Source organism: Xyrauchen texanus, chromosome 37 (assembly GCF_025860055.1).
Source record: "Xyrauchen texanus isolate HMW12.3.18 chromosome 37, RBS_HiC_50CHRs, whole genome shotgun sequence".
Taxonomy (NCBI): domain Eukaryota; kingdom Metazoa; phylum Chordata; class Actinopteri; order Cypriniformes; family Catostomidae; genus Xyrauchen; species Xyrauchen texanus.
This window is the reverse complement of record NC_068312.1, coordinates 24,280,642-24,307,192: the sequence shown is the minus strand read 5'-3', so window position 1 is coordinate 24,307,192 and position 26,551 is coordinate 24,280,642. Positions and strand designations below refer to the sequence as shown.

At 39.9% G+C, this 26,551-nt stretch overlaps 1 protein-coding gene across 1 annotated transcript in view; it reads left to right on the top strand.

The window, feature by feature from the left end:
* The window catches only part of LOC127630855 (copine-5-like), a 117,872-nt gene that overhangs the window by 56,318 nt on the left and 35,003 nt on the right, over nt 1–26,551 (top strand). The window contains exon 7 of the mRNA XM_052108688.1: nt 17,158–17,221. Within this exon, the coding sequence (XP_051964648.1) occupies nt 17,158–17,221 (64 nt within the window). The remainder of the gene's footprint in view (nt 1–17,157; nt 17,222–26,551) is intronic.

Sequence of the window (26,551 nt, the reverse complement as noted above, 5' to 3'; positions counted from 1 at the left end):
TGAGCTTCTTCTTTTACTTAAGAACTGACAAGATGATAAAGTGATCTGTACATTTTCATCGCATTCAGTTGCATATCATCTCAAATGCTGATTGTAAACCATCGTGATTCGGTCATCAAGCATTTTCCCCGAGTTTTTCTCCTACACTAAAATGACATCAGAAAGCAGACCCTTACAAAAAAATCTAAACTAGCTGCAAACTTGCCAAAAATATGCAGCAAATTATTTTCACATGCAAATGAGCTTGTGATTTGCTGCAAATGTTTTCCAGAAATTTGCAGCTCATCACTGCTAGTGGTGAACTTGCGGCAAACCTTTGGCAACAGTGGACAATTTGCCACAAGTTTGTGGCAAATTTGCTAAGAACTCTCAATTTTCAAGGGGAGCCACAACAGTCTGCTTTTATTTAATGTAATTTCTTTACTTACTGAATGCTGATATGGAAATACGCATTCTACTGAAAGCCTTTAGAGGATAAATGTTAATTATGTTTATGCAGTGATATTTCAGCGAGCTCAATGTGACAGGGAATCAGAGAGAGAGAGAGAGAGAGAGAGAGAGAGAGAGAGAGAGAGAGAGAGAGAGAGAGAGAGTTGTGGTGAGTCTGTATGTGTGTCACCCCTCTACCATTCTTAATCGTCAAGTATGATATACCTCCTATTGAAGAGAGTGAGATCTCAGGAAAACAGTCTGCATGTGGGACATCCTCGGCCAAACTCGAGTTGTTTTGAATCTGCCTGTGTAACAGCAGCTTTAGCCATTAGCTTTTTGATGCAACCATTGACATTTCTCACACTTCGTCTGCCATCTTGGATTCATCAGTATGATATATTCTGGAATTGTCTCCATTTTGAAGGATACATGCAATGCTGTCTTATTAATTTTGGCAAAGTAATGTATCTTTTGAGGAAGCCCAATTAAGGTGCCTATCCTTTGGATATTGTTCTAATTTTTCCTCTCCCTCTGTGAATCTCCTCCATTTCTTTCTGTCATCCATTACAACCTGTCAACCTGCTACCTGCTTAAATACCAACATAATTTTTCATCTTAATGATGAAGTGTGCAAACATCTCTACATATATCACTTCCTGCTCTATCGAATGACAATACTGGCTACAAATCCTGCAATACATATTTACCAGTCATGAGAGATGGCAATAAAACACTTTCGATTGAACAATACCCAGAGGGCTTTTGGCCGGTTCAAGGAATCATGAGACGCTGCATTTAATTACAATGAAATGTATTTTATTGTTTGCTATTTAACTTATAAAGACAAATTGCCATTTATTGTAAAACTCATACTCTCTGTCAACACTTTTATAAATAGCTTCTGATATAGCATGTAGAATTACCTCACAAGCTGTAACAGTGGAGCAATTTCTTAGGCTGACGAGTAGTTCCTTAAATCATCACCTCTTTTCACATGAATTGATCAAATCAGGCCTGCAATGTGAAATGAGATGCTGAGCAGTTTCAGATGCCATGATGAAGAAAAGGTTGCACTGAGAGCAGAGAAGACTGAAAATATGATAGCTGATTCACTGCATTGAAAACTCCTCTTCCCTGCTCGACTTTCTTTCATCTGTGATCAGTATGTAAAAATATTCCTCCTGTTCTTTAAGGACAGGGTATTGCGTGCATACTTTGTTAAAGTAGCCTACTGTTTGATCATAGCAAACAGGTAAGGCTGCGTGGTGTTGACTTTTAAGCTTTGAAAGGTGGATTTGGGACGGTATCATTGATCCTCAGAATCTCCACTAGTTCCAGTTAAAGGTAAGATGTGTGAAAAAAGAGGCCTTGATCTCCTTCCCCATGCTGATATGTACTCTAGATTATTGTTATTGCTTATGTCGACATTATCGGGCTTTCCCTTGGCAGTAGGGGCAGGTAGTAACGCGCTACATCAGGGGTTATCTCAACGGGGGCGTTCCGTCCCCAAGGGGGTGTTCAAAGGGTGCCAGGGGGCACTAAAAGCAAATTAGTAGAGAGGGGGCATTAGGTTACAAATGAGGGGCGTTTACCAGTCATAATAATCAAATCTATCGTCAAGTTCCTCTTTGCATTAAAATGTTTATCTAGACTTGGAGTATATCAATTGGTTCTCAATTATACGTGTTGGTATGCATTTGTACAGCGGTTCATCTGATTTTGAAGTCTACACAGGCGGAGGTACAACCTCGGCTGATGCACCTGTATGGCTCTGTAGATGGATACAGCTCAATTGTCAGAGAACTATAAAAATAAATCATTAATGAAGAAATTGAAATGTTCAAAAAGGCAAATGTAAAATATATTGACAATATCACTTTTATTATTAATTTCTGTCTTTGCATTTTCATTTTATATGCAGCAGATATAACCCTCCATCTGCTTCAATTTGGTCCCACATTCATGACACATATGCCTCCTGAATTTATTAACAAAACTTTAAAATGATGCAATGCATCGAAGTTGAGTTTTGGGGCATTCATCAAAAAAAGGTGGAGAACCACTACACTACTTTTACTCAATTACATTTACTTGAGTAAATTTTTTAGAGAAAATGTACAGTTAAGAGTAGGTTTAAAAGTGAGTAATTTTTACTCTTACTCAAGTATGTTTTTAAAGAATTTTTTATTTATATTTTACTTTGTTACAATGGGTGACGTTCCTGTCGTAACATTACTGGTTTAATCAAATATGTTTTAATAAATGCATAATTTAGATAGATATTTTTGAATGGGACTTTTATGACAGCGGAACTTAACAGTTGCGCTTTGTCATTTGAGCCCAGTTCATGACTGCAGGAGAAGCAAGTGCTCAAAACAAACACTTCATTTCTTCACACAATGCCTTCATTTTACATCAAGACAAGTGGGTATTTCAAGAATTGCAGCTCCAACTTAAGAAAATTCATTTTGGTTAGTTTTGGTGATTGTTATAATGTGAGCTTGTCTGTGTTGTAGTGATGGTCATTTTCAGGGTGATTCTGTAACTATGGGCTCTTATGACCTCAGTTTCTAAGCATACTTTTTTATATCAGTGCTGAAATAGATGGACTGTATAAATCCATGTCCATGCCTTTTTGCTCTGCCTATTCATTTGAGCGCACACTGCACAGCAACTTTGCATTTGACAGATGCGGCACGTTTTTCCTCATGGGCAACAGAGAACAAACTTGAATAAGCCTAACACACTTCCAAATACAGAAATAAGGTGCAGTATACGCATACTGTACAGAACTAATTATTTAAATTATTTCTACACTGAAAATATTGTAATTACACTGAACTAAGTATCCTACAGAACTTTAAAAAGATGTGAAATAGCAAAGGAAATCATTAATAAAGCATGATATTGCTTTGTTTTATTCAGAATTATATATGAATAGGCCTGTGGAATATGGTTCATGTTTTTCACTGTAATGATTACTAGAAACTGGTTTCGAAACTTCTGTTCTAATTGACCGATTCCAAATCTGATTCCAAAAGTGTCCTTAAAGGGGTCATGACATGAGAAACCAAATTTGCCTTGATCTTTTGGTATATAAGAGGTCTTTGTATCATTAAAACGTCCTGCAAGTTTAATATTTTAAGACGTCCTCCCCATTCTAAACGAATCATTTATTTAATCAAGCTCAAAATACAGCTCGTTCTGGATTCATGGTTAGAAGTGACGTGTCGGTTAGAAGTGACGTAACAGCGTTTGCATATGACCGCCTCCAGCACAAGATAACTACGCTTTAAGCGCAAGACAACTACGCTCATTTCGTATCGCCGTGCGCCTCACAAGTGTTCAGTCGATGGACAGCGAGCTCTGACAGAGACTACTTGTGCACAGGAAAATTACGATGCCACACAGATGTGCTGTTCCTGGCTGTGGTCAAACAAAACCTCTGAATAAGCTGCCAAAAGATCCAGACGTCAGGGAAAAATGGATGTAGTTTATTTTTGCGGACGACCCAGTCACGGCAGTGTTAACTTAAGCGTTTGTTCTGTACATTTTAAGGATGACTGTTTTGAGAACAAATCTCAATATGATGCTGGCTTTGCCAGAAAACTGTTGCTCAAAGATAAGTCCGTGCCGACTATTCTGGGAACAACGACGACGCAAACTGTAAGTAATCTATTTTAAACTTTAAACTACTTTTTAAAGCGCAATTTCATTCATTATGAATAATCACAGTGTTTTTACTTAGTTTACTTGCATATTGTTCTGGCTGGGGGCGTCAATAATTGATACATAGGCACTGACGTTAGCCAATCATAACAGTGGGCGTTAACACTGAAGTCTTAAATGGAAAACGCCCCCAAAACAGACTGTTTGAATCAGAGGATGAGAAACAGGGTGGGAAAAGGTCATAAATCACTAGATTTTAAAAGTTTTTCTTAAAAAAAAATATATTAATACTATAATTGCACCTAAGGGAACATAATAATACAATAAAAAAAACCATGTCATGACCCCTTTAAAGTGATAGTTCAGCCATGAATTAAAATTCTGTCATAATTTCCCCACCCTCATATTGTACCAAACCTGTGTGATTTTCTGTATTTTGTGGGACCCAAAAGAGGTTAGACAGAATGTTAGTGACTGACAGTCTCAGTCACCATTCCCTTTTAAAATATGGAGGAAAAAAACATGCAGTGAAAGTAAATGACTAAGTGACTAAGGCTAACATCTCTAACATCTCTCTGACATCTCCTTAATTGTGTTGCATTGAAAAAGGAAAGTCATACAGGTTTGGAACAACATGACGGTGTATGATGAATGAATTTCCAATAATAATTATTATTAAATGATGATGATTATTATTATTATGTAATACATGTTAAATGTATATCATATAATGGAATATTGGTGAGTAAACGTCCATTATGTTACTGAAAGTAACTAGATATTTGCTACTTCAGTATTCTTTTAACTGGATACTATTTTATTCTTACTCAAGTAATTATTAACATCATTACTTTAACTTCCACTTGAGTTTGTACTCTTACTCGAGTACTGTTTTTGGTTACTCTACCCACCTCTGCTTGGCAGGTAAAATGCCGTAAAAGCCCAGTCAAATCGTGGCCCACATTTTGTGTTGGAAGAATGTACTGGGTTTGTGTCTAATTTACTTAAAGAAAATCACCCATGCACGAGTGCTGTTGCACTGAATATCAGCTCTGCTGTGATTCTAGACTGATCTCCCTGTGAATTCGACGAAAGTAAGTCAAAAGTTAATTAATTGAAATCAGTCTGTGCTTCTGGAAAATGGAAGCAGTGCCCCTAGCGAGTTGTTTTTAGTTGTAAATTATGTACAGAAATGCTTATTTTATTAATAATATGCCCTAACCCAACTGTAAGTTCAGTAAAATCTTAGAGGGAAAAAGCAGTGTCCGAAATGCCCTCACCATTGATTATGTGAATGTGATTACTTTCTGCTTTTCCAGGCTGCTTTCAACATGATATCAGTAGTGCCACAGGAAAATGTAAACACATTTGAACTAATGCAAAGATGTCTGATTTCTGTCCTCGGCAGAAAAGGCTTGATTTCAGGGCACCCTATTTAGAACAAAAGTACAATTTAAAGTGCAATATTAATTTTATACAACTTCTCTATTATCAAGAAGTTAGTATTGAGTAACTTACATTTTAGACACAATATGACTATTTTTCTTTGTTCTGCTAACAGAAATAGTGGCAAACAAAACCAAATTAAGTTTGACATAGACTAATAGCCTGTCTGAAACAGTGTGAACGGAGAAGACTAATGAGTTAGAGACACGCATCCGAACGCTAGTGGAGGTCAGTGAGAAAGAGAAGCAAGTAGATACTGTTTTGGATGCAGGGAATACAGAGACCAACATACACACTTTGGTGTGTCTGAGTGGTGTCTGGAGAATAGCATAGGATTTATAGACAATTGGAAGAGTTTTTGGGGTAGACCTGACCCCTCCAGGGAAGGTGCCACTCTCCTCTCTAGTAATTTGGCTCATAGTCTTAATAATGATTGTATTTTACTATCTGGGGCCCAGGTCAGAAAGCAGACAAACTGGTTAATCCGAACATCTGCTAGCTGCCTTGAGATGTCACACAGGTCACATAAACTACAACACATACCTGTAGATACTGTATCAACTAGATATCATATAGAGATTGTGTCTGATTCCCGAACTACCAAACACAAAACCCTCACTAAATCATTTAGAAAAAATCTGATTAAGGTCAAACTTGAACAAAACAAACAAATTAAAGATAAACATCATATAAAGATAGGGCTACTAAACATTAGATCTCTTTCTACCAAAGCACTAATTGCAAATTAAATGATTACATATCATAGTTTGGATGCACTCTCTTTGACTGAAACCTGGCTTAAACCAAATTAATATAATCGTTTAAATGAATCTACTCCCCCAGGTTATTGTTATAAACATGAGCCTCATCTGAAGGGTCGAGGAGGAGGTGTTGCTACAATTTACATTTAAGTTTTTGGTCTTTTGAACTAATAATGCTTAATAATGCTTAATAATAATAATAATTGTTGGTGACTTCAACATTCACATAGATAATGAAAATGACACATTGGGATTAGCATTTATCGATATTCTCAACTCTCTTGGAGTCAGACAAAATGGAACAGGACCAACTCATCGGCATAATCATACGCCAGATTTAATTTTGTCATATGGAGTTGATGTTGATAATATAGAATTTCTGCTACAGAGTGATGACATCTTGGATCATTACCTCCACTCTTGTATGCTGCAATCAGCTAATGTTACTCAATCTACACCACGCTATTGTTCAGGTAGAACTATTCTTTCGACAACTAAAGATATCTTCACTAATAATCTTCCTGATCTATCTCATACACTCAGTAAACCCCAAAGCCTAGAAGAACATGATGGTGTCGCCCCCCTTCAATTAAAGAAAATTAAAGAAAAAAGTCCTGCACCATGGTACAATGCTCACAATCATGCTCTCTAGAGAGCAGATCGGAAAATGGAATACAAGTGAAAGAATACAACATTAGAGGTAATTCGCGGTGCATGGAAGGATAGTTTCTGTAGCTACAGACAGGCACCAAAAGAAGCCAGGTCAGCATATTTTAGCAAACTCATAGAAAATAACCGCAACAATCCTAGGTGTTTATTCATATAAAGCCTCAACAGAACCAGATATTCCGTCGCAGCACAAGAGTAATGACTTCATGTATTTCTTTACTGATAAATTTGAAATAATCCAAAATAAAATTGGAATTATGCAGTCATCTGTCACCTCAGAAAACAGTGTCTCACAATTTTCCTCAAATGTAACATCAATTAATTCACTGTCGTAGGTCACGAAGAGCTTACAAAACTTATCGAAACACCAAAAGCCACGATATGCTCTTAAAAGATGTATTCCCTGTAATCTCAGAACCTCTTCTTAATATTATTAAGGACATGTCCCAAGAAACTTTAAAATGGCAGTTGTCAAACCGTTAAGAAGCCACAACTTGATCCTGGAGAACTGGCTGATTATAGAACGATTTAAAATCTCCCATTTATGTCAAAAATGCTAGAGAAGATAGTATCCTCCAAAATATGTTAATTTCTACAGAGAAATAGTATGTATGAACAATTTCAGTTAGGTATTAGGCCTCATCACAGTACAGAGACCGCACTTAACAGAGTTACAAATGGCTTGCTCTTATCATCTGATCGTGGCTGCATTTCTCTTCTATTGCTTTTAGATCTTAGTGCTGCATTCAACATGATAGATCACGACATTCTCTTGAATGTGCTAGAGAATTATGTTGGAATTTGTGGAGTTGCATTAGCATGGTTTAGGTCCTATTTAGCAGACCACTACCAATCTAAGTAAATGAGGAATTGTCAAACCAAACAAAAGTAAAGTATGGAGTGCCACAGGGATCAGTTTTATGGCCTCTGCTTTTTTAATTGTATATGCTTCCACTGGGAGATATTATCAAGAATCGTGGAATAAGTTTCCACTGTTATACCTGTCATGTTCATTGGTGTCTGTTGTCTTCGTGCTTTTATTTTGAAGTTTAGTTTAGCCCCTGTTTCCTGGTTCCTGTTTGGTTTTTTGTAGTCCTTTGTAGTTTGTTATTATGATTGGTGTTCCCTTGATTGTTTCTTCCAGGTGTCCCTCATTCCCTTGTTTGTTCCTCTTGTATTTAAACCCTGGTTTCTTGTTCAGTCCTGGTCGATCGTTGTTTGATGTATGTGCATGAATGTTTGCTGCCCTAGTTCTCTGTTTATGTTTGCCCTGGTTCTCCGTTTAAGTTTATTTCCCCCTTGTGGGTTTTTCCTTTGTTTATTCGTTCGTTCATTTAATAAAGGTCTAAACTGCATTTGGAGCCTCTCTCCTCGTCTGCCTCGCTGCTCAAACGTAACAGAACGATCGACCGCATATGGATCCAGCAGTACTACAGGCGAACTTCAGACTCCTCTGCCTGAAACAAGAGGACCGTCCTGTGGAGGACCACATCCGCGACTTCCTCGAGCTGGCGAGTGTCGCGGACTTCCCAGACTCCTCCCTGGTGGCTTTCTTCAGGGGCAATCTGAACCGTTAGCTTAAGGAGCGGTTGCCACCGGCGACGCGCGGCTGGACTCTCCTGGAATTCATGGAGGAGACTTTGCTGGTCTGCGGCTCGTCACTCACTGTGGGCGTTGTTGAGGAGGATCCTGCCTCTCCTCCCACAGTGGTGACCCTCCAGTCGTCCATGGCTCGTCCTTTCGCGCCTGCCCCACCTGCCAGCAAGCCAACCTCCACGCCTGCCTTAATCCACGAACCAGCGTCGCCAGCTTGGTCCACTCCAGAGCCGGTGTGCCCAGCTTCCTCTGCTCCTGCGCCAGCACGCTCAACCTCGTCAGCCCGAAGGAGGAGGAGGAGGGCAGAAGCTTCTGCTCGCTACTCCACACCTTCCACAGCCAACGAGCCAGAGCCCACGGTGAGCGAGCCAGAGCCCTCGTCAGCCACGGTCAGCGAGCCTGAGCCCTCTTCAGCCACGGTCAACCAGCCAGAGCCCTTAGCCCCAGAGGTCAGTGAGCCAGTGCCTGTCGCTTCAGAGGTCAGTGAGCCAGCGCCTGTAGCCTCCGATGTCAGTGAGCCAGCGCCTGTAGCCTCCGATGTCAGTGAGCCAGCGCCGGTAGCCTCCGATGTCCCTGAGCCAGCGCCTGTGGCCTCGACCATCCAAGAGCCAGTTCCAGTGGCCATGACCGTCCAAGAGCCAGTACCCCCCGAGCTTTCCAGAGCTCCGCCTTCCGAGCTTTCCAGAGCTCCGCCTTCCGAGCTTCCCAGAGCTCCGCCTTCCGAGCTTCCCAGAGCTCCGCCTCCCGAGCTTTCCAGAGCTCCACCTTCCGAGCTTCCTAGGGCTCCGCCTCCTGAGCCTTCCAGGGCTCCGCCTCCCAAGTCTCTCGAGTCTTCCAGGGCTCCACCCCTCAAGTCACTGGAGTCTTCCAGTGCTCCACCTCTCAAGCCTCTGTAGCCTTCCAGGGCTCCGCCTCTCGAGCCTTCCAGGTCTCCGCCTCTCGAGCCTTCCAGGTCTCCGCCTCTCGAGCCTTCCAGGGCTCTGCCTCTCGAGTCTCCCGAGCCTTCCAGGGCTCCGCCCCTCAAGCCTTCCAGGGCTCTGCCTCTCACGCCTCTCGAGCCTCTCGAGCCACCCAGGGCTCTGCCCCCAGAGCCTCCTACAGCTCCGCCTCCCGAGCCTCCTACGGCTCTGCTCCCAGAGACTCCAGAGCCTTCCAGGGCACCGCCTCTGAAACCTCCTACGGCGCCACCTCCCTCGGCTCCGCCTCCAGAGTCTTCCAGGTCCCCACCTCTAAAGCCTCCTACGGAGCCACCATCCTCGGCTCCGCCTCCTGAGTTACCCTTAGCTGCACCTCCTAAACTTCCCTTGGCTCTGCCTTCAGAGCCTCCTTCAGTTCCACCTCCTGAACCTCCCTCGGCTCTGCCTCCAGTGGCTCCCCCAGCTCCGCCATCGCCTCCCTTGGCTCCGCCCAACGCTGATTTGCCTCCTTCGGCGCCGCCACCCAAGGCCACGACTGCTCCGCCTCAGAAGTCCACCTTGGCTCCACCAGCTTCCCCAGTGGCCACTCCTCCTCCCAGGCCCCCTGAACCGGTCTTTGCCTTGTGGACGCCTCCCTGGCCTCCTAAGCTTGTCCCTACCCAGTGGATGCCCCCCAGACCACCTGACCCCGGCCCCTTGACACACCCCCATAGACTGCTTGCCTGCCCTCTCGGCCTCCCTGGTCTGCCTGTCTACCCTCTCCACCTCCCTGGACTGCCTAATTGCCCCCGTGGACTGTCTCAGTGCCCCTTGTACCCCCGTGAACTGTCTCTGTGCCCCTTGTGCCCCCTTGAACTGTCTGTTTGCCCCTGGTGCCCTCATTTTGTTTTTTCTTTGTGGGTCTTTTTTGTCTTTTGTTTTTTTTTGTTTTGGATCGTCTGGAATCCGATCCTTTGAGGGGGGGTTCTGTCATGTTCATTGGTGTCTTTTGTCTTCGTGCTTTTATTTTGATGTTCAGTTTAGTCCTTGTTTCCTGGTTCCTGTTTGGTTTCTGTCATGTTCATTGGTGTCTTTTGTTGTTGTGCTCTTATGTTGAAGTTTAGTTTAGCCCCTGTTTCCTGGTTCCTGTTTGGTTTTTTGTAGTCCTTTGTAGTTTGTTATTATGATTGGTGTTCCCTTGATTGTTTCTTCCAGGTGTCCCTCATTCCCTTGTTTGTTCCTCTTGTATTTAAACCCTGGTTTCTTGTTCAGTCCTGGTCGATCGTTGTTTGATGTATGTGCATGAATGTTTGCTGCCCTAGTTCTCTGTTTATGTTTGCCCTGGTTCTCCGTTTAAGTTTATTTCCCCCTTGTGGGTTTTTCCTTTGTTTATTCATTTGTTCATTTAATAAAGGTCTAAACTGCATTTGGATCCTCTCTCCTCGCTGCTCAAACGTAACAATACAGATGAAACCCAACTTTATATTTCTTCAAAACCTGATGAGATTTCACAGTTCTCCAAATTCTCCAAATTGAGTGTATCAATGAAATAAAAGATTGGATGGCCAGAAATTTCCTACTACTCAATTCCAACAATTCTTTGGTTTTCATCAAAGAACGTAGGTGTTATATTTGATACCAATCTGTCCTTTGAAAATCATATTACCAATGTTTGTAGAACAGCATTCTTCCACCTAAGAAATATTGCTAAATTACAAAACATGCTTTCTGTTGCTGATTAGGGATGCACTGATCCAATACCTGGATCAGTATCGGCTCTGATACTGAAGCTTTTAGACAGATCAGGTATCGGTCCGATGAGCCCGATCCAAATCAGATACTGTGTGTTAGTTATGTTCATTACCGTCAAGCACAAACAATCACATACAAGAATCATTAAAACACCATTACAGCAGTTCATATGACTCGTGCATTTTATTCAAAGCCACTTTAAGAAGTGTGATAGTTCTGTGAATCACAAAAGGCTGTGTTTAATAAGTAAATATATAGTATGCGCAGCGCTAGTATGTTAGTGAATGGCACTGCTCTGTTTACACACATTCGCAGCTATTTTTAGCCTTCACGCGTTGCGCAACATTTGAGCGATACTCACCAACAACGTCTCAGATGTAGATGCTCAATAGTTCGGTTCACTTATAATATGCATTTAGAATGATACTGGAGGTGCATTTTTACCAGAATTTGAATAAGAAGCAAATTAAACTACTGTATTTCTCTATTGTGGAATTTCCAAATCTCTTATTGCTCTACTTCAATTAGTTCAAAATGCAGCAGCAAAATTTGTAAAAGGAGGTTGGAAGTATGATCATGTTACCCCCATTTTAAAATCACTTCACTGACTGCCGGTTCAAACTAAAATGTATTTAAAAATGTTATTGTTTGTTTGCTCCCAGTTACTTATCAGACTTACTACATCCCTACAATCCACCTAGAAGTCTGAGATCCGGTGATCAATATCTCCTCGATGTCCCATGCTCGAGGCTATAGCGTAGAGGAGGGAGAGCCTTTTGGTTGAGGGTCCTATTTTATGGAATAGTCTGCCTATCAGTATCAGACTGTCACATTCATTATCTGTTTTTAAATTGTCTGTTTTCATTGGCTTTTAATTGCATGTAATGTCCTTGTATTAAATTGTTGTGTTTTCATAATTTTGTATTGTACAGCACTTTGGTCAACCTTGATGATGTTTTTAAATGTGCTATATAAATAAAAGAACTTGAACTTAAACTACAGTGAACTGTGAGCTGCCTACAAACAGACACATACAGGACTTCCTGGAGAGTTTAGAATGTCAAAATAAAAGCATGAGTGTTTAAAAAGCACATGACTTAAATAGATTACTGTTGTATTTAAAATTAAAAGCCAATAATAATAATATTAATAAAAATGTATTATTGTCATCATTAGTATTTGTTTACAATTTATAAAAATATTTAAATTGAATGGATTCCAAAAAATAACTGTGTGAATGAAAAGTGAACTGATATCTTACAACTAAATTGAACAAAAAAGAGATGCGAATCCTTTTAAAGTCTAGATGTAAGTTGAAAAATTAAAAAAATAAATAAAACACTGGTTTCTTTTCTACTGAAGACTTGAAACTGGAATTACTGTTAATTTTGCTGCTACAATATCCAGTATACTAGTTAATAATAAAGTGTTTCTTAATAAGCTATACATTTATTTTGAAATAATGAGTAGTTAGAGGTTTGTGTTTCTTTACATATTAAAGAGTACTCCCAATTAGTTCCTCACAATAATGTAAAGATATTCTAAACTGATTATGCAAAAAAACAACACTGGTTTGGATTGGGATCAGTATCGGCCGATACTGCGATTTCCGGTATCGAAATCGGATCGGAAGAGAAAAAGTGGTATCGGTGCATCCCTATTGCTGACGCTGAAAAACGAATTAATGAGTTCATGAGGTCAAGACTAGATTATTGTAATGCATTACAGGGAGGATGTCCGGCAAGATCAATAAATAAACTTCAATTGGTTCAAAATGCAGCAGCCAGAGTGCTAATGAGAACCAAAAATATGATCATATTAGCCCCATTTTATTGTTTCATTGGCTTCCTGTTAAATTTCTTATTAATTTTAAAATTCTGTTAACTACATACTGTCACAATTGAAGAATGGGAAGACAAGAGGTGCAGATCCAAATGCGGTTTTTATTAATGAACACAATGGTGACACATACAATGTTTGAATGGTCTAGCTCCACAGTGTACTTAAGTGACCTTCTACCACGCAATATTCCATCATGTTCATTCAGATCACAAAATTCTGGCCTGTTAATAGTTCCTAGAATATCAAAATCCACAAAAGGAGGTAGATCCTTTTCATATTTGCTCCTAAACTATGGAATAGTCTCCCTAACACTGTTCGAGATGCAGACACACTCACTCAGTTTAAGTCTAGACTAGACTAATCTATTCAGCCAGGCATACACCTAATTTATCCTTCAACTCACAATTAGGCTGCTTTAGTTAGGTCTGCTGGAACCAGAAACAGTGATCATGATCTATAACTCTGCAATAAATTGAATGGCATCTATGCTAATATTATTTTATTTATTTCCCTGTATCAACCGTTGGACTCCACTGCTACGTGTCACTGTGTGATTATGACTAATAGCAGCCGGTGCCAGCCAAACATCACTTCAATTTATTACGATGGACTTCAGAGGATGAACTGATGCCAACTCCAACCATAAGACATGGGATACTTCATAGGCCATTGCCTGAACCTTGGATTTAGGATAGACCTCACCAAAATTCCCGGCAAGGTTGAACTGCGATGCACCTCACTGATCTCTGCCTGCATCACCACGGTCTAATGATGGACTACACTCTTGAAATGGAATACACAGACTATCAATTAATTGACAACAAAACCCTTCATCAGCCAACTAACAAGGACAATTGCATCTATGTGGCCTTCTGCAGTTAATCCAGGACGTACTTCAAAGACATTAGTCATTAATCTTACAGTTCATACAAAATCTTTGTTTAAACACTGACCCTTAACACTTACTTAGTTTATGAATTTTAAACCATGACTTGCACTATACACAAGTAATATTGGCATTATATTCATGATGTTAGCCAGAGGGGAACTGGCCCCCACAATGAGTCTGGTTTCTCCCAAGGTAATTTTTCTCCATTAACCAACATCTTATGTATTTTTGTGTTCCTTGCCACAGTTGCCTTCGGCTTGCTCACTGGTGTTATAAATACAATTATTATTTAATTACTTATTTTTAAACACAATTCACAATCGTATTTTATCAAACTACACAATGATGACTCTAAGCGTGCTTTCACACTGGCAGTTTAGTTCGAAACAGAGTACGGTTCACATGAAAAAATGGTAATGTGAAGGCTGTCATGCGGACCGGGGTGCGCACCGCAGTACCGAACCCGAGACTTCCTGTAAGAGGTGGTATTAGTTTGTTGCAATGGAACTGTAGCATGATTCGCGTGAATGTGAAAGCAACTCGACTTGGGTGCACACTCATTCAGGAAGTAAAGTAACCTGCGCATGCGTTTTAGCCGATGACGACATCATTAGTTTTGATAACACACGAGGATCCACACATTTCTGAAAGTCCCAAAAAAGTAATGATGCCCAGATGCCGCAGCAAACATGCCCAGTGTGAAAGCCCCCTAAAACATTATAGATATTACAGTTTATCTTCTGTTAATGCCTGATCTTTTATAAAACTGCTTTGAAATTATGTGTGTTGTGAAAGGTGCTATAAAAATAAAAATTACTTGTCTTGACTTATATATTGATCTTTTTCACACCAAAGCGATCGTATCACTTTAGAAGACATTAACTTAACCGCTTGAGTTGTATGGATGACATTTATGCTGACTGTCTGTGATTTTTGGAGCTTCAAAGGTCTGAGCACCATCCACTTGCATTTGAAGGACCTACTGAGCAGATATATTTTACGTTAGCATTAATAAGAGCAAAACAACATGCTACATTCACTGTCAACTGAAGGCAACAAGGGGTTCCGATGTTTGATCAGATTATAATCAATTGGGAATGCAGCATGAAGAGGAGTGAGCGCCATTGATTTTACTCTTCTGCAGAGCATGGCCAGTGTTAAAAGCCACTTTCCAAATAAAAAAATGACTGCACCAGTGGGGGTTGTAATAGGAAATTGAATGCCACATTTCAAACCGTTTCATCAGACTTTACTTTCCTGTCGCAATGAACAACAATATTTATGTCAGCCTGTGAATTACTTTTTACTACTGAAATAGCTTCACTTGCACTACAATTTTTTATGTATCTGCAACAGCAGTGCAACGTTTTAAATAATGCTGTTGTACTAATACATACGTTTGCTAACACTTTCTCAACTTCAATGCGGTTTTGCCTAACTGCATATCCTCAATTAATAATGCATTCATGTAACAATACAAAAACAGAGACTTTCCCCAGATACAGCTCTCAAACTGTGAACTGTTGACAGTGGCCAATTGTTCTACAATTATACACCTTAAAAAAAAAATGGCATCATTATAGCGCAATGGTCTTCAACAGTGAGTCAGCAGTGGTACTACAGGTGGTCCACAAATTATTGTTTGATCCACCATTGGCGTTTGTAATAATCAATCGCTCACTCACTCGTATGCGAGCGACAGCGAGAGAGAGGAGTATGACTTTTAGTCTATCCACATGTTGAAGTCCTTTGCAGCTGCATGCCAAATCTTAAAGTGTAACTAAACAGCGCTAGACAGAAGCACCCAGCTTGGACAAACTCTTCACACGACCACCTCTCATCACGAGCCACTCAATGCATGACACACATCAGGTTTAGCAGCGCTGCAGTGGAGGCTCGCATGAGTAAACATGTCTGATTTGCATTGGTCGATCTGTGCAGTTGAGCAGATGACAGCCTACAGTTTTTTATTATTAGTTGCTTTTTGCTTTCAGAACAATAGCTTACTTGCCTGGTGTAAATAAATAATTACTTACTGAGATTATCAAGCTGGCAAACACAGTCCTTAATGATCTACACACAGATGGTGGTGACTCTGAAATCAACATAATTGAAGTCATACATTAAATCATTGTTTTGCTTAGTAAAATTTTTGCCTAAGCTGGTTGGCTGGTTTTAGCTGGTCGCCCAGCCTCGCCAGTTAGCTGGTTTCAGAGGGGGTTTAAACACTTTTTAGCTGGCCAGGCTGGAAGACCAGTTGGCCTCCCAGCTTAAACCAGCTTGGCCAGGTTGACTAGTCAAGACCACCCTGACCAGCTCAGACCAACTAAGACCACCCTGACCAGCTAAGATCAGCACGACCAGAATGATGAGCTAAGACCAGTCTGACTAGCTAAAAAATTTTAAAAACCCCTTTAAAACCAGCCTGACCAGCTACTGTAAGACCAGGCAGGTTGACCAGCTAAAATCATCCAACCAGCTGCTCCTGGTTTAGCTGGTCTTTTCAGCAAGGTATAGTATATTTTTATGTATTATAATATATTTTATAGAAAAGTAATTGTATAGATTAGCCTGGGCAAAATATTCCACAACAAGGGTAGCATTTAATGATTATTTCAATGGCTTTGCAATGTAAACATCATGAAGTATGTACATACAATAATATGGCAACACTCAGTTTTATACAATATGTAACGGGAGTCTCATCTCCGTCTCTCTCTATCCAAAAAGGGGTCCCTGGCCTGAAAATGGTTGAAGACCCCTGTTCTAGCAACATGTTTGTTTCCTTCAAGTTAACTTGTCACAATAATTTTTTTCAAAGTTTCAGTTCGATTTTCCTCATTAGTAATTACATTTATAGTTGTTGAAAATCTTAACCAAGTAAACTTATGTTTTCAATTGTAGCTGGTTGAATGTTTTTTTTCAGTGTACAATTTGAAATTTGTGAATTCATTTGTCAAAATGATGAAAAACACAATAATTTTAAGGTGTCTTGGTTAAAAGCATCTTCCAAACAAACTAATGTTAACATGATCTTCTACAGTACATAATCTTTTTAAGCAATTCAGATAACACTTTCTATTGAACTATTTTAATATGTGTATTATTATGTCATTACAAGAAGATAATTTTTTTTTAAGTATCCTGCACTATAAAAATAGGAAACTGTGTGTACCAATGCCCTACATTTATGTTATTCTTTTAGTGGGATCCCCGGGAAGAATTGTGGTACAATTATTCTCACGGCCGAGGAACTAGGAAACTGCAGGGTAAGTCAGCACTTTCAGTTTTCCTCCACAAATTTGTTTTATTCAAAGATGATTGTTTTTCAGCGTGCACTCTTCAAAATGCTTGCAACTATCCAGAAGAGAAACCTTTACTGAAATGTTGTTCTTTATTATTAGAAACACTACACTGCCAGAAATGGATGTGAAATATGGCTGAATATGTCTGAATATTTAAGTTATCTTATCAGACAAATATGTTCTCTATGTCCATTTCAAGGGTGACAGTGTCTCTGAAGTCCACTTCAAAGACCTGCATGCTCACAAGGATCAGTAGATGGGCTTTGGACACCTTTCTAACATGCTTCTTGTTTGAAGTCATGCATTGATCATTTGTGTTGAGAACCACACTCTGGCCCAAAGAACTGGAGAAGCTCATGTTATCCAGCATCCAATATTCTGGTTATGAATTTTAAATGTGTCCTGATGTGTCAGTCTTAATTGCTTCTGGATACTAAAGGGTCCAAATAAAACGTAGTGAATAGCAATAGATTAAAGTAAGTACTTATTATAAATGGGAGAGAAGGCTTTGGAAAATGATAAGCAAAGAAATGCTAATTAAGAGCATTAAGTTAATTCTGGGTTTGTTTTTAGTAGTGGTGTTTTCACAGAGGAGGCATGGGATATATACAGGTGAAACTCGAAAAATTAGAATATCGTGCAAAAGTTCATTAATTTCAGTAATTCAACTTAAAAGGTGAAACTAATATATTATATAGACTCATTACAAGCAAAGTAAGATATTTCAAGCCTTTATTTGATATAATTTTGATGATTATGGCTTACAGCTTATGAAAACCCCAAATTCAGAATCTCAGAAAATTAGAATATTGTGAAAAGGTTCAGTATTGTAGGCTCAAAGTGTCACACTCTATTCAGCTAATTAATCCAAAACACATGCAAAGGGTTCCTGAGCCTTTAAATAGTCTCTCAGTCTGGTTCAGTTGAATTCACAATCATGGGGAAGACTGCTGACCTGACAGTTGTGCAGAAAACCATCATTGACACCCTCCACAAGGAGGGAAAGCCTCAAAAGGTAATTGCAAAAGAAGTTGGATGTTCTCAAAGTGCTGTATCAAAGCACATTAATAGAAAGTTAAGTAGAAGGGAAAAGTGTGGAAGAAAAAGGTGCACAAGCAGCAGGGATGACCGTAAGCCTGGAGAGGATTGTCAGGAAAAGGCCATTCAAATGTGTGGGGGAGCTTCACAAGGAGTGGACTGAGGCTGGAGTTACTGCATCAAGAGCCACTACACACAGACGGGTCCTGGACATGGGCTTCAAAGGTCAAACGTCTTACCTGGGCTAAAGAAAAAAAGAACTGGTCTGTTGCTCAGTGGTCCAAAGTCCTCTTTTCTGATGAGAGCAAATTTTGCATCTCATTTGGAAACCAAGGTCCCAGAGTCTGGAGGAAGAATGGAGAGGCACACAATCCAAGATGCTTGAAGTCCAGTGTGAAGTTTCCACAGTCTGTGTTGGTTTGGGGAGCCATGTCATCGGGTGGTGTTGGTCCACTGTGCTTTATTAAGTCCAGAGTCAACGCAGCCGTCTACCGGGACATTTTAGAGCACTTCATGCTTCCTTCAGCAGACAAGCTTTATGGAGATGCTGACTTCATTTTCCAGCAGGACTTGGCACCTGCCCACACTGCCAAAAGTACCAAAACCTGGTTCAATGACCATGGTATTACTGTGCTTGATTGGCCAGCAAACTCGCCTGACCTGAACCCCATAGAGAATCTATGGGGCATTGCCAAGAGAAAGATGAGAGACATGAGACCAAACAATGCAGAAGAGCTGAAGGCCGCTATTGAAGCATCTTGGTCTTCCATAACACCTCAGCAGTGCCACAGGCTGATAGCATCCATGCCACGCAGCATTGAGGCAGTAATTAATGCAAAAGGGGCCCAAACCAAGTACTGAGTACATATGCATGATTATACTTTTCAGAGGGCCGACATTTCTGTATTTAATATTCTGTACTTTTTTTTTATTGATTTCATGTAATATTCTAATTTTCTGAGATTCTGAATTTGGGGTTTTCATAAGCTGTAAGCCATAATCATCAAAATTATATCAAATAAAGGCTTGAAATATCTTACTTTGCTTGTAATGAGTCTATATAATATATTAGTTTCACCTTTTAAGTTGAATTACTGAAATTAATGAACTTTTGCACGATATTCTAATTTTTCGAGTTTCACCTGTATAAACAACACATAAATTAAATAAATCAAATATTACTAAATCTTATGAAATTTTGAAAGATTAGATTATGTGTATAACACTTTATTTGTATAGTATTGTACAACTGAATAGTACTGTAGTATATTAAATTACACTAGACTTGGTCTGTTCAAACCAGTCTGGCCATTCTCTGTTGACCTCTCTCATCAACAAGGCATTTCTGTAGTTCGTATGTTATGAAAACAAAAGTCCCCCTGGACATTGCTTTAGATAAATGATGAATCTAGAGAACATGTGGGGATGGGGTGGAGGAGGGATGTCAGGAGAATTATCACTGAAAGCAGGTAAGCAGCGACTTCTATATTCCTACTCACGGGACCTGATTTGTCAGATTAAAATTACCATGCTCCTCCCAAACCTCTCTGTAAATTAACTCCATTTAAGCAGTTTGTATGTTAATGTGATATTGTATAGAAGAGGTAAACGTCTTTGGCTTGCTGGCCGTATACTGGAGGGTTCGGAGCTCAAGACTTAACTCAAGTCCTGATTACCCAACAAAAAAGCGTTAAAATGAAAGATCAGTACCATGACAATGGCATGAAATATTTAGGACAGCGAGCCAGCAACAATTATATATGATACATTGGCTAAGCGGATACTTAAAATTTATATAATATATAGAGGGAGTGCTTTACAGATTTGTTTGAAGTTGTGTTCTTGTACGATGGTTGGACGAGATGGGTTACATTGCGATTTGAATGGGAGACAACCACTCATCATAGAAGTGGATGGGCTAATGGCCTTCAAACAGTTAAGGTTAGAACGTGAGTTGGCTCGCGCTACGTTCAAAAGGGAGGGCTCACGCTGTGATTCAAATGGGAGACTGCTCTTAAGAGAGAGTGGTTTAGCTCGCGGCATTTGAGTGGGTAAGCCCAGCCCACTCTGCATCCAAAATGGAAAGGCCTATCCTTTGCCTTGAAAGGGGGAGCCCGAGATATGAGGACGTGGATGAGCTCGCACAGCATTTGATCAAAAGGAGCTACGCTGCGATTTGAATGTGAGGCCTCCACTAAGCATAGAAGTGGTTGGGCTCATGACATCCGAAAGGGAACGTGAGATTAAGAATTGGTTCGTGGTGCGTTTGAAAGGGAGGACTCACACTGCGATTTGAACGGGAGACTGCTCTAAAGATAGAGTGGTTTAGCTCATGTCTTTCCAGCCCAGCGACACCACGGTGACTGCTCGAATCTCTGCCTGTTTGGCAGACATCTCAGCCTGGATGAAGGAACACCACCTAAAACTTAACTAGCCAAGACTGAGCTCCATGTCTTTCCAGCAATCCCTGCTATTGAACACAACATCACCGTGTAGCTGGGTTCAACTATAGTTGAAAACGGTCAGAAATCTATGGTAACCATTGATAACCAACTAAATTTCACAGACCACATCTCAAATACAGCATGATGAGACAAGAGTATAAGACCCTTTCTCTCTGAACATGCCACACAACTTCTTGTGTGGCATCTTGTTATAACTAGACTGGACTACTGAAACGCTCTCATTGCAGGCCTCCCTGCACGCACAATTAGACCACTGCAAATGATGTCTGGTTTTTAATGAACCAAAGAGAGCGCATGTTACACCACCCCTTGTCTCTCTTCACTGGCTGCCGGTTGATGCTGGCATACAGACCAGTCACTGGGTCTACTCCAGCATACCTAAAATTGTTTCTGCAGAGCTACATTCCCACTAGAAGCCTACGGTTGGCTAACCAATGGTGGCTTGTTGTACCAACACAAAGAGGCACCAAAACACTTTCCCGGATTTTTGGTATCATTGTACCACATTGGTGGAATGACCTTCCCAACTCCATCCGTGAAGCTGACTCAGTTTTTGTCTTCAAAAACAGCTAAAAACACATCTTAGCCATGAGCACTTAACCAATCATAAAAAAAATTAATAATTCTTGTTGCACTTTAATCTGTCTTGAATACTACTATTCTGATGCTAGTGAAACTTTTTAATACAGCACTATTCATACCACCGTCTCCTTAAGATGATTCGCTTACAAAGTATTCCTCTTTTGTAAGTCGCTTTGGATAAAAAAACTTGGGTGGGCATTCAAACAGGAGGGCTCTTACAGTGATTCGAACGGGAAGTTTTAATATATATATATATATAGGTATATATACTGGCGGCCAAATGTTTGGAACAATGTACAGATTTTGCTGTTTCGGATGGAAATTGGTTCTTTAATCACAGAGCGCAGTTCTATGCAAACAATGACTAACGGATTCACTTTACGTCACCAACTGGCTCATATTACACACAAAAATGATCTTTTGCCACCACCTGCTGGCTAACATATATCATTTCAAAAATAAAGCCAGTAACTCCTAACAGATACAGTTTAGAAAAGCATGTGCTGATGGTGCTCATGTAACGTCTCTCGTCCAATCAGATTCGAGGACCGTATATAATATACAGGGTTGGAGAGTAATGGAATACATGTAGATGCAACATGTTACTTATTTAAAATACAAAATATTAGTAACTGTATTCCTCTACAGTTCTAGTTTAAATCATTGGTAATTAGAATACATTTACATTCAAAAAGTATTTTCATTACTGAAGAGATTACTTTGCATTTTATTATTATTATTATTATTATTATTATTATTGCATTTGATTCATTTAATGTTTAGACTATTCAGTTGTAAAACATTTATCCCTATAAACGATGCAATCTGAGGAGCTTTTGAGTGGCAGTGAAACACTTTCTTAATATGTGTTACATTCATACAAGTTCATACTGTTGTGAGTGAAAAGGTGTATATGACGTCATTGAGGAATTCTCCCCTGGGAGCGTAATAGAGGAGCTAAATCACGTTTCTACAGCTTAACAAGAAAATGTTTAGAAACGCTTTGACAAATGTAACATAAATACACAATTACACACCGTGTCAATGTTTTTTATGAGGTTATGGTATTTATACATGAAATGTTAACCAATGTAGCCTTTTACATCGAATAGAAAGCTACAACCAATATATCTATGATGAAAATGCACGTTGGAGCATAACTTTTTTTCTCTAGTAAGACCTTTGATGTTAGAGCAATGATGTACTGCAAAAATCTTATTCTTAATGAGAATTTAAGTATTGTTTTTCTGTAAAATTTCTGAATTTCCTCCATTTCTTCGGTCCAATGAAACTTTCTTGATACCGCAGCCATGCTATTTGATGTTCTGTTGCAGGTACATCAGGAATCCTCCCACTGAAACTTCCTGTTCCCATTTCTTGCTCTCTCTCATTGGCTGTAGTTCAACGCTGCAGTTGTATTCAGTCAAAACACATTTCACATTGCACGATTTGGAATCGCTGACAGGTCCAGATATTTAAAATTCAAAATATCTCGCTGACATCGGCAACACGCCGGCGATTCTCTCAGATCGCGTCTTTGATGATTAATATATTGCATTCGTTGCTCACGGGAGCCAGCTCCGATTTGCCTATGATTTCGGGCTTGTGTCGGCGATATCCACAAAACATTCGCGAGTGAAATTCGGGCCTAAAATCATATAGTGTAAGCTCGGTATTAGAGTAGACAGTGAGAATGAGTAGTCAAAAATGTATCATATAGCCTAAACCTATCCTCTGTAATGTATTTGCCATTGTAATAGATGCTATGCGCCTGAAAGTAGGCCTAGTACTTGCAAAATGAAAACAAGAATGACGGATAAAAATAGATTTTGATGGAAACTTTACAACTCAGTAGAGCAGTGACAGATACATTTTTGTCTTCCTCTGAACATGGTGCCACACACAAACATCACTAATAATATAATTTTAGCTCAAAACACCACTAAATCGTGCAAATCGGCAAAGGCTGTGTAAGCATATTATCTCATTCAACTTGCATAACAAAACTAATCAAAACAAAAGACTGAATATTTAGCAGTTATTGTAATTGAATACAAATCAATGTATCAACAACACCTTAAAGCAATGGCATACAATTAATTGAAATGATGAATGGTGGCCAACCAGCAACACATTAGAGGAAAATTAGCTTGAAAATGTACCAACCTCTGAGGACCAGCTTGTTATACATATAATCAAAGCTTTTGATTGGCTATGGGGCAAAGGAAAACATGCAGCTCAGGTTTTAACATAACAGACCCAAATATTTTTTTTTTTTAAAAGAATATCTGCTGTTGTCTGCTATTATGGACATTAAACAAGTTTTAGATTTCTTAAAATAAATGTGTGCTAATGCCACTAAACCTATTATTTGACATAAAATCTTTTAAAATGTTACTAAGACTTAGTCAAAGCACATACTAACATATTCATATTAGGTTCCATGAATGATCCCATACAGCTTCCAAAGAATTTACCATGAGGGCTTGTTCTTACTAATAATATATATAAATATATAATTATTGATAAGTTTCACATCAGTTAACATGTACATACACTATAAGGAAGTGTCTGTTATTACCCTTCACTGGTCTGAAAGTACTACATATTTACCATGCATGTACCATTGAATTAGTTACCATTTACGAACACTTTGGGTAAGTACCTCTTGTTACTACACATTTGTACAACATATTTACTATATATGTTCCAGGAAAGTATGCATACTGTAAAATATAATGCTACTAACACTTCTCATAAGATTAGGAAAAGTCATGAAGTATAAACTATATAATTCAAGCTTTTAAAATAGCCTTGGGGTCTCTCAGACCCCAGAAAGGACATGAGGGTTAAAACCATGCATTTCTTTTACTGGCAGAGGAAAGAGTTTCTAACTTTATCCCACCCATGCCTTAATCTATCCCACTCATGTCCTCTTTCTAGAATGTTCCAGGAGGGTAGATTACATTTTCTTCTCTCTGTCTAGTAAAGTTTACTCTGTCACCGATAGTACTCATTAAATATCTGAAATAGCAGCCCAGAGTCAATTACAGCTTTTCTAGGTTGTAAATCGCTATGTTGCATTGACTTCGGGCTTAAACACACATGTGCACATACATACACACAGATAAAGGATTGCTCAATTGAGCAGTGGATTGCACACATCCACAGGCTAACTCAAGCTCATTTGCAATGCTCAAAAACTTTTCCCTCTGTGAGGATAATATATTGGTACAACTCTGTCTGATATAGATGCGTTTGGATGGGTGAATAAGATATATCAAAAGATTTTACAGGATGTTATGAAAGGCTTGGGTTTGATCAGGTACAGTACATGCAAAGAACAGCACCATGTGGGGCTGAACCTTTTGGCAAGAGGGAAAAGGGATTGCACTTGTCTTCAAAAGTCTGTTTCCAGGAAGTCACAAAGCCTATTTACATTCAATGACCAGATCAGGTCTACAAACCCAAAATAATGATTGATTTTTCTTCTCTAAATACAATTTAGCTTAAGAGAAGGAGTTTTTACTATGATGAATTGTCATTTATATGTCTAATTACGCTGACATTTAAATGGTTTACCATTGCTGAAGAAATCATTTTTAGCCACAAGAAAACTACATGCCACTCATAACTGATTGTTCTGGAGCTGGATTCAAAACTAGCATGGTATTATATTTCACTTTTCTCTGCTTAAATTATTCCCAACCTGAATCAATCATGCTGCCAAGTTTCTATTGACTGGATTATAAATGAAGTGAATCCTTGGTTTGAATGCTTTAGGCTTTTTTATACACTAAGTCCTGACAAACGCTGTTTTAGCTTCAGTCATGCAACAAGTCAAGCAAATGTATGCTAATGAAGGTTAGTTTCTATTTCAGCCATTAAGTGAGCAGTGAATTGTCCCTAGAGCAGGAAAAGTCCACTGGTCAGACCCTGCACGCTCATCAGTATATATACTATTAAGACTAATGACCTCATATCATTGAGTCCTCGCACCATACCATTAAAACTAATGATGATAGCCTACAATGTGTTACTCACGTTTCACTAGCCTGAGACGCCCACTGAAGGCAGGATTACACTGATGTAAGTCATTACTGGAGACTATTATATGAACCACACACTGGATAGAGTGTCATTTGAATTATTCCTCTGGAAATATGCTATAGTACAGAGTTCCCCGTCTGTCGCTCACTTCGACGTTGTGTCGAAGAAGTGACACTAGGGGTCTCTCTTGAGCGCCGAATATACCTCTGATCTATGAAAAAAGGCCAATGAGAAGTTGTCGGACAGAACAACCCGCCCACGTACATACGGGTATAAAGGTGTGGAAATGCGTCTGTTTCATTCAGAAACCTGTTCCCTCTCACCTCTGAGCACACTTCAGTGGCTTTCTCCTTCTCTGCACGGCAGTACAGTTTTCCCCTTGGTGCTTTGACAGCGCAAACTAAAAGAGTGTTTGTAAAAGAGTGATTTTCTCTAAAAGAGTTAGTTTCTCTAAAAGAGCAAATACACAGCTGGCGTTGAAAGTCCTTTTCATGATGCGTCTTTTTAAAGACATCTTTCCGCCTCTGTGTAGTTTCTGGATGCGGTTGATTTCTCTCCACTTCTGACGGTCATAAAAGCTGCCTCGCGTGCCTGGGCTGCGATCACACGCAGGCAGCGTTTTATGAATGGTTCATGTTCTCAGCGCGAGAACATAGCCATGGCAGCATTGCGGTCGTGGCTTTCTTTTGTCACAAGAGAAAGCCACTTCAGCCACCCCCCGTGCCTCGCCTCCTTCCTACGGGATTGGGGCAGGCGCCGCGGGCGATGAAGGCGATTTGGGGATAATGACAGGCTCGGTTTCTCCGGGTAAATCCTGCGAACCACCCGCCTCCCCGGTACGCTTGCTTGTTTCCATCCGAGCTCGGCTCGCTTCACGGCCAGCCGGCATTCTCCCTTGAGCCCCCGGAATTGGGTGACGACATTGCCGCTGCATCGGAGAGCGTCACAGCGGCGTCTGATGCCGATGACTCGCCTGGGTCTGCACCTTCGGGTCTGCTTGCCCAGTCTGAGGCTGACGCGCAGAGGTCCGCTATGCTTTCCCGGGCTGCCACGAGTGCGAGGCTGGACCGGAAATCTCCATTCATAAAAGAAGCAAAAATATTATTCAGAAGTCTAGTAAATTATCACATGAGACTCATTATTTTGAAAGCATTCGAAA